This window comes from Malania oleifera, chromosome 5 (genome assembly GCF_029873635.1).
Source record: "Malania oleifera isolate guangnan ecotype guangnan chromosome 5, ASM2987363v1, whole genome shotgun sequence".
NCBI lineage: Eukaryota > Viridiplantae > Streptophyta > Magnoliopsida > Santalales > Ximeniaceae > Malania > Malania oleifera.
This window is the reverse complement of record NC_080421.1, coordinates 27814484-27823600: the sequence shown is the minus strand read 5'-3', so window position 1 is coordinate 27823600 and position 9117 is coordinate 27814484. Positions and strand designations below refer to the sequence as shown.

At 34.6% G+C, this 9117-nt stretch overlaps 1 protein-coding gene across 2 annotated transcripts; it reads left to right on the top strand.

The window, feature by feature from the left end:
* Nucleotides 1-605: 605 nt before the first annotated feature.
* Nucleotides 606-5596, top strand: LOC131155521 (mechanosensitive ion channel protein 10-like). Of its 2 annotated transcripts, XM_058108724.1 has the most exons (5): nucleotides 606-1917; nucleotides 3244-3367; nucleotides 4217-4510; nucleotides 4896-5098; nucleotides 5213-5596. In XM_058108724.1, the coding sequence occupies exons 1-5, from the start codon at nucleotides 665-667 to the stop codon at nucleotides 5460-5462; spliced, it is 2124 nt and encodes a 707-aa protein (XP_057964707.1). In that variant the 5' UTR covers nucleotides 606-664; the 3' UTR covers nucleotides 5463-5596. The 2 variants fall into 2 exon arrangements, with proteins under 2 accessions (XP_057964707.1, XP_057964708.1); XM_058108725.1 differs by lacking the exon at nucleotides 4217-4510.
* Nucleotides 5597-9117: the final 3521 nt, after the last annotated feature.

The following is a 9117-nucleotide window of genomic DNA, read 5'->3' as shown; positions in this document are numbered from 1 at the left end:
AGGGTCGTCTTTCTCTGCGGTCTCATTTTTTAGTTTTTACACTAGACCTTTTTGGGGGGGGGGGGGGGTATAATTCAATATAATTCAGTTAAAATCGAATTAATTGAGTAAATTCAATCGATTTAGTTTGGTTAAAAAATTATTCAATTTGATTCTCTTGCAACGTCATGGAAAATGGTCTAGAGTAATTAGAAATAATAATATTAAAATTTGATGGAGTCTTCACCAAATCTCTCTCTTGGAGCTTATACCTGCCATGCTAATCCATACGAACGAGACATGAAGATGCTGACTCTGTCGAGGGGGAGTGTTGAGAATTCCACTTGTGAGTCTATCCCACATTAGAAAATTAGAGTGGATGATATGTGCTTATATACATGGTTGGACTCAATACCCAATAGACTTAAACTTTTGGATCAAATTGGTGTTCACTCATATGTATCAAACCCACCCATGAGTTCCTTCATTCCTAACAGGGAGAGCCTCAACGTGCGGCCCCTTAATTGAGTTTGACTTGGGGGTTCGTGACCACTCATTTTACTCGGCTAAAGGTGGTCCTAGCCAAAAGGAAAAATAAAATCCTCTCACTACCTTATATAAAACTCGTGCGAGGCATTCCAACAACATTATATTTTGGAAAGGGTGACAAGAAGTGGTGCAGAATATGAGAGAGGAGCAAAACGATGCAATTGAGAAAGCAACTCCAGACCAAGTGGTTTTGTTCATGGACCAACGAAATGAGTTAGCAGATCTGCGCTTGAGGAAAGAAGAGACCAAGGTGGACGCGATGAGCACCAGAGATGGGAAGTTGCAGTCGGCGGTGAGAAAGCAAACACTTCGCCGTATGAGCTTCTCAAAACCGAAGGCTCGACTTGCTGAAGTAAACTATTCGATCCCTCACAAATCATCGATCAGGGAATTGACCGAAGAATTGGACCCCCTCGTGTTTGGTGACAACCACTCCACGGATGATGACTACAACACCGATGATGAGTGGGATGAAGGGCTCGAAGAAGAAGGTGAGACAGCTTGGAAAAAGTACCAAAAGAGGAGAAAATTCTATTGGAGGGTTATAATAGAATGGGTAATGTTTGTGCTTATAACTTCCTTCTTGCTGTGCTCTCTTACTATAACATCTCTTAAGCAGCAGCTTAAATGGGGTATAGAGATTTGGAAATGGTGTCTTATGGTTCTTGTCATTTTCTGCGGGCACATAGTCTCTGGTTGGGTTGTGGAATTTTTCGTTTTCATCATCGAGCGAAACTTCATGCTTCGTGAGAATGTCTTATACTTTGTCCATGGATTGCGGAGGAGCTTCCAAAACTGCATGTGGCTAGGACTAGTTTTGTTCGCGTGGGCCTTCATGTTTAATGCAAGGTTGCACAAGAAGAACAAGTTACTCAGGAAGGTCTTCCAAGCCCTAGTGGCATTCTTGATTGGCGCCATCATATGGCTTGTCAAGATTATCTTAGTTAAGGTCTTGGCCTCATCATTCTATGTGGCAACCTATTTTGATCGCATGAAGGAGAGCGTGTTCCACCACTACATTCTTGACACACTATTTGGATCGCCTATGGATGAGGCAACAGTGTTGGCAGAGGAGGAGCATCGTTGTCAGACCTTGGTGGGGTCAAAGTCATTGCTAGGGAGGTGGAAGGAGGCGAGGAATGCATACAAGTCGAAGAAGTACAGATCGAGAAGGATCGACATAGAGAAACTAAGGCGACTGTCCATGGAGAGTACGACATCAGCATGGAGCATGAAGAGGCTGATGAGCTACGTGAAGTCATTTGGGTTGTCGAAGATTTCAAAAACTATGGATGATATTGGGAAGGCAGAGTCTGAGATATCTAGCGAGTGGGGGGCTAAGAATTGTGCACACAAGATCTTCAAGAATGTTGCCAAACCTGGAGCAAAGTAAGCCTTTTCCCCTCCCTTGAAAATTCATATGACATAAGTTGTTAAAGAATCATGTGTCATGTTTGAAGCTTATATTGGTTAAAACAAAGAAAAATTTGAAAATTTAAGACAGTTTAAAGTGAACCCTTGATTCAATCCTATATGTTTTAAAAATTACACGACATGTCATGTGCCATCAATTATCTCCTCTCTCTCATAAGAATAATTATTGAATCGAACTATTCTCTCTTCATTGTAAAAAAATAAAATAAAAAATCAGATAAAAATATACCTTAAATTAATTATTAAATTATAGCTAATTTTTTAAATAACATCATATATATATATACATATATAAATATATATATATATATATATACAGATTTTTTTTTTTAATCCACAGACAAAAGGTTCAATAATTAAGCGAAAAATCCAACAAGAGAAACGAAACACTTATTAATAGCAACTTAGCTGGTAGTGGAACCACATGCATATGTCGCACCTCTCCCATCTCCATCCCGATGCGACTTTTACTTGGATACTGACACTGACCTGACCTGACCTGACCCGACCCGAATTAGCCTCCATCCATAGCCCATATTGTGCTGAAAGGAAATCTCCTCCCCCCACCCCCCCCCCCCCATAACATATAATTAATAAATCTTAAAAATATAGGACATGATATAATGGATATACTCTAATTTAAATTACGCAAAGTATTATTTACATAACATCATATATATATATATAATATTAAATAAGTTAAATATTTTAGAAGATGTTGGATGAATTTACCAATTTTATTTTGGGATATAACTTTAGTTAGGACGTATGGATTATTTTTTTTAAAAAACAAATTCAATCCTTAATCTATTCAAAATAAACTTTTTAAATGTAATTTTATTTAATTTCTTAACTAACTTTCTAAACTTTCCTTTACACTATTTGTACTTCTATACATGATACGTATGTATGCCAGTAATTTATTTCACTTCAAATTGGCCTTTTCTTTTAAGTTCAAATACTAACTTATTAAATTTTATTTAATTATTAAGTACTAAACAAAATGCATCACCTAACAAGCAATGAGAAAAATACATTATGTTAAGAACTTTAAATTGTAACCTTAATGCATGAGAAAAAGAAAGATATATAAAATAAGAATCGTGTAATCCCATTGTGTAACTCAAAGCCCACGAAACCCTAAAAAGTATTAAAACAGTTAAAGCTTGGGATATGCATTTATTCAAAGTTGAATAATTATTTCTAATAATATTAATGTTACTATGTATATCTTCATTTTCACCATCTTCTTTTCTTTTGTTGTGTGTTTTTCTTGATTAGGTACATTGAAGAGGAGGACTTATCGAGATTCTTAAAAAGGGTCGAGATTCATACAATATTCCCATTCTTTGAAGGAGCCCTCAAGACCGGAAGAATTTCAAGGTCTTCTTTCAAAAATTGGGTGGTATATATCTCTCTATTCCCAAACCTTGAATAATTTAAATAATACTTTTATTCAATTCATAATGTAATTTAATTTTCTTAGATTAATTGATATACATTGTCATAATGTTTATAAATTAAAACTATAAAGAGATCAAAGATGTGTCTTCATTAATATCTTTTTTTTTTTTCGTTTATTTAGTGATTAATTAGTGACTTTCTTCTAGTTTCAAACATATTTTAAAATGTATAACATGGTGCATACTAATTTGACTTTATATGTTTTTTTTTTTTCTATAAACATGATAATTACAAAAAGAGAAACACAAAAACATTGATTTTTTTTTTTAAACAAATAAATAAATAAATATGACTTGACTGATGTGGGCATTTTTAGTGGAATAAGCTATGTATTGAGAATGTTCACAAAAAATTGAGAAGAATGAAGAAGTAGTATTTGTATTATTTTCTTTGTTGTTGCCATGTAAATGTTAGAATTTAGTATTTATATATTTAAATATAATTGTAAGTTACATGTTCTTTCCATGTCATTCCTTATATCTTGAGATTTATTGCATTTTTATGTATGTGCTGTGTCATAAGAGTATCCCTTGCCCATATTTTATAATTGCAAAGAAAATATAAATTCTTATAAATAAATTTGAATATTTGTACCTTAATTTATAGACTCAATTATGATAATATATTATCAATTGATTTAAAATATTTCTAAACTATATTATAATTTATTTGAATATTATTCAAGATTATACACTTACAAACGTACAACGCATATTACATATTTACTAGAACATAAAAATGGGCTTATCTTATTATTTTGTAATGTGTGATAACCTTACCATGCATGTAGGTACGAGCTTATTTTGAACGAAAGTCCTTGGCACATTCCTTAAACGATACTAAGACAGCAGTGCAACAACTTCATAAGCTAGCGAGTGCAATTGTCGCAATGATCATAATCGTGGAGTCTCTTATGGTGATAGGTTTGGCATCAACAAAGATTATTGTTTTTGTGACAACGCAGCTAGTTCTCTTAGGCTTCATGTTCCAGAACATATGTAAAACCATATTTGAGTCCATCATCTTCGTCTTTGTCATGCATCCATTTGACATTGGAGATCGTTGTGTTGTTGATGGGGTTCAGGTGAGGTTAATTAAAGCATTAAGATCAAATATCACATTTTGTTATGTCTTAAGTAAATAACTACACAACTTGCTAAAGTTTTTTTTTTTTTTTAAACTGCACTTTATTTCAAGAAATTTTAATTGTAACAATTTGATTTTAACGTTTCAACTTTGACATTGATGAGAACCTTGAACAAGGGCTTAAACTATCTTTAATATGAAACTTCAAGAATCAAATTGTTACACTATTAAAAATTTAGGGGGAAATGCAATTTAGCAAATCTTCAGAGACTTGTATTGTGATTTACCTTTATTGTGTTTGTGTCTCTCCCTTACCCCTACCCCCCACGTGTGTCTGTGTTTTGTGTGTATAACAGTTATAATTTTTGTGCATATATATGCAGATGGTTGTGGAAGAGATGAATATTTTAACTACAGTGTTCCTTAGAGATGATATGGGGAAGATATATTACCCAAATTCAGTTTTACTCACCAAACCGATTAGTAATTTCTATCGAAGCCCAGAAATGGGTGATGGTATTGACTTCACAATCGATGTCTCCACATCTTTTGAAACTATAGTTGCTCTCAAGGAAGCCATAAAAATGTATGTAAACATAAATTTACGTTAACATCTATGCTCGCAATTCGCATGCCCTTTTTTCTATATACAACTCATTCTTATAACTAATTAATATGTAGTCTCTTTTTATGAGTGCAGATATATAAAAAGGAAACCAAAGCACTGGAATCCAGAACACTCTGTGATAGTGACAGAGATTGAAAATGTGGACAAGATGAAGATGTGTCTTTGTGTTCAACACACCATCAACCATCAAAATTATGGTGAAAGAAACAATCGTGTCTCAGATCTTCTCTTGGAGTTGAAGAAAATCTTTGAGAGCCTTGGAATCAAGTACCATCTTCTTCCTCAACAAGTCCATCTGACCCATGTAGTCAACACTAACTAGAACGTTGATTCTACTCATCATTAGTATTACTAAAATTAGCATGATGAAAGGATTGATCTATGTATCCTATAATTATATTTGATTGATCCCCCCTTTTGATTGACATCAATTTATATTTTCTTTTTCTACTAAAACTTTTGTTGGGTATTTTGTGAGCATGGTTTGACCTACTCTCTCAATTTTAACTAGGGAAACTTGGATATATAGAATCTCATCGCTTTTGTTGCGCCTCGACCTGCCACGTGGGCCCGGGGTGCCACTTTAATGACGTCTGTATACTTGATACCATAACTATTATAGAATTGCAGCGGAAATAAATATCGTAGTCTCCATAATGCATTACTAGAGTTCTATGCTACTAATTTACATCAACATCTCTTTGAAATTCATAATACAAACCATAGTACAATACCAGAACTAACTCAATATATACACCCATATTACATACTCAAGGCTTCAAACCCAACCTAATTACAAGAGAGTTCTTACTGACACTCACAAAAATCTAACCGATTATCAACCCACCCTGGAGTTCGCTAACCTCAACCTTGAGATGGTCCTGAAAAGATAATTTATATATTGGGGGTGAGACACTTCTTAATAAGGAAGATTAAGTTATCATCAGTGTGTGGTCAGCATGCACTAAGTGTTTATAGAAAACATCCATCCTTCATTTAACTGAAAAATAGCATTTGAAAACTAAAGTATAGTCCCAAGAGGGAGGGGGGGGGGGGATGAATTGGATTTAAAAATTTTCTTTTAATTCTTTTTAAGAATCCTTAACTTCTTTTTCTTCTTTTAATAAATTATTTACTTCTTATTGATTTATTCAAATAATAAATACTTAAAAACAAAATTCAATCCACAACCAACAAAGTACTTAACCAATCAATCAACCAATCAATTTTCCAATCATCCATAATATTCAAACTAAGATAGAAGATTCAGCTTGTGTTTGTTTGCAGCCCTATAGTTAATGAATTTGCTTTCTTAAAATGAGGTGTAATATAAAATCCAATACTCTTTCCAAAAGCTTAGACGTTAAATAAACTTTCAGTTTAAAGAGTCTTTGAGTGTTTCACCAATCAACGTACTCCCTTACGGTTTCTACAAAGAATGGATCAACCAACGTACTCCCTTTCGATTTTAACAATCCCAAAAACAAATTAAGCTTAAGTTTACTTAATATCAAATCCACGTAGTGTTTATGATTAAGGAATTTAAAATATCCACGCAGTTCGTATATGCTGTAAGTAAAGAGAGTAAGGGAAAGATAGAATGAGACCGGGATTTTTACGAGGTTCGGCTTATACCCAGCCTACGTCCTCGCCTTTGGCAAACCACCAAATAATTCACTAGAACCAGCTCCTTTGCTGAGCGGAACAACACCGTTTACACACTCCTTTGATTAGGCTAGAGCTCACCTCTCCAAACAATATACCCTCGTTCGATCACTCCTTCAATTAGGCTAGATCCCACCTCTTTAAGAGATATCCCCTCGTTTAGCCAACGATTCGAACACCTCGAATCGTCCAAGAACTAAAAAAGATATGAAGTAATCACTGCATACAAAAGCACTCTCAAAACAAAGTAGATTAGTACAAATGCAGCTCTAGGTACTTCAACAATTTAAATACCAATAAGAAATAGAATTGAAGCTCAAGTGTAGAATTCGCCAAGGATTCCTTGTGATTGAGAAAACTCAGTATAAGAACCTTAGTTGATGTTTTAGAAGCAATTTAGATGATTTCCCTCTAGCAAAAATGTGAGCAATATGGAACTTTGAGGGAGATTAAGAGATTGAATGCAAGTGTGCTATGTAATTGCCTCCGTTATAATTTCTTGAGATTAAGGTAGGCTTTTTTAGAATTGGTTTCCTTGTTTCCCATGTTAGTTGGAGTGTCCTCCACGTTTTTATAACGTTTATATTTCAAAAACCAATTTTTAGAAATTTCCCGCTAAGTTGAAAAATTTGAAGTCCCATGGAGTTAGTCGGTTGGATAGGCAATTGAGTAGTATATTTCCACAGGGTCAGTTGGCTGGACAGGTGGCTGACACCCTTCTATCTACCAGAAATTAATCCTGAATAATTGTCAATCGGCTGGTTCGACACAGTTCAAAATGGGTTAGTTGACTTGGCACTATCAGTCGGCTGAGTGATTTCAATTCGTTGTGTCAGTCGGCTGACCAGTTAACTTCACTGTTAATTTTCTATCAGTCGGCTGAGTAAACCTAGTGTATTTCTAGTCAGTCGACTAACCAGTCCTCTTTCTGGTTTTTCATTTTTGGTTTTCAAATTTAGTTTTTCTCTCTTGCTTTGATCTTTCATAAAACATTTTCCCAGGTTTTAAAATAGGTCTCTAAGTCCATGTATTTCCCTTAAAGAGCTTCAACAATATTTCAAAAGATATTTATATATTAAAGCACTCACTTAAGACTTCTAAGCCATTTGTCATTCTTAAACACTTTAAGTCTTCATGTTTTGATCTGCTACTTGTCTTCAAGCTTTAAGATACTTTGAGATTTTCATCGAGTTCTCTTTAATATCCATGCTCTCATGATCTTCAAGCTTTAGTCTTTGAATTCATGCCATTTAAGTTTCATATGATCATCCTTCTTTGAAATATAAGCTTTCAAAGATCCTTGTGAACACTTGACCTTCCTTTCTTAAGGTTGAGTCTTGAAATGTCATCACTTAACCAAATATGTTAAGTTCCACTTGTTTGTTAGCATCAAAATAGGATGTTAAGCCTTATAAGGCCAACAACATTTATACATTGTACTCACTTTAAATTGTTGAAAATACTCATCTCATTTCCATGGTATAGACGGTTCAGTAAATAAATCATATCATTTACATAAATGTACAGATATGCATAAAAGACACTCCCTGGGACTAACGCCATTTACTTCTCCCATGACACGAGTTGTGTGGCCCAAAGGCTGGACTTAGCCTTGGGGGATATCAACCCAGACTAAGTCAAAACATACGTCTGCATCTACTATGACTATGCAGGCATCCACAACTTTCTTGCGGGAATTCGATTGCCCTGCTACATCCTGAAAGTACGGTCTTCCAGGTAAGGTACACCCTCTACTAAGGCTAATTGGCTGAGACCACCATGCACTTCCTCTCGAACAGTGTGGACACACATGGTCAAATACTAAATCCCTAGCAATGACACCGTGCCCATAACATAACTGGTCCTCAGGGTTCGTAAAGTATATCATACAATTTAAGTAATAAAAATTGTATTTCAACTCATTTCATATAAAACCTGACATGATATAAAACTTGGCCCTCGCGGCCATCTTATAAAACTAGTCCCTTGCGGCCATTATGTAAAACTCAGCCCACAGCCTCTAAACATAATCCCGGCTCTCGTAGCCATCATATAAAATTTCCTGCATTTTCACATACAGTTCCAGTATTTCACAATCATTTTAGTATTTCACAAACATTTTCATAACCTCACAACAATCCCAAAATATTATCCATCTGCCACACAATTTTTCGTATACAGTATATCCTATTCATAACATCAAACTTTACTTTCCACTATTCATTTTTACTGAAAATACCATAATATATATCCAAGGTTTGAAAAGACCATTTGAAAAGTTGGTTTTCGAAATAATAGCTGAAAACATAACT

Bases quoted from the DNA above. Each gene is read 5' to 3' on its own strand.
- LOC131155521 (XM_058108724.1), top strand. From the start codon at position 665: ATGAGAGAGGAGCAAAACGATGCAATTGAGAAAGCAACTCCAGACCAA. The intron at 1,918-3,243 runs GTAAGCCTTTTC...TTTCTTGATTAG, and splicing joins GTTGCCAAACCTGGAGCAAA to GTACATTGAAGAGGAGGACT. The intron at 3,368-4,216 runs GTATATATCTCT...CCATGCATGTAG, and splicing joins CTTCTTTCAAAAATTGGGTG to GTACGAGCTTATTTTGAACG.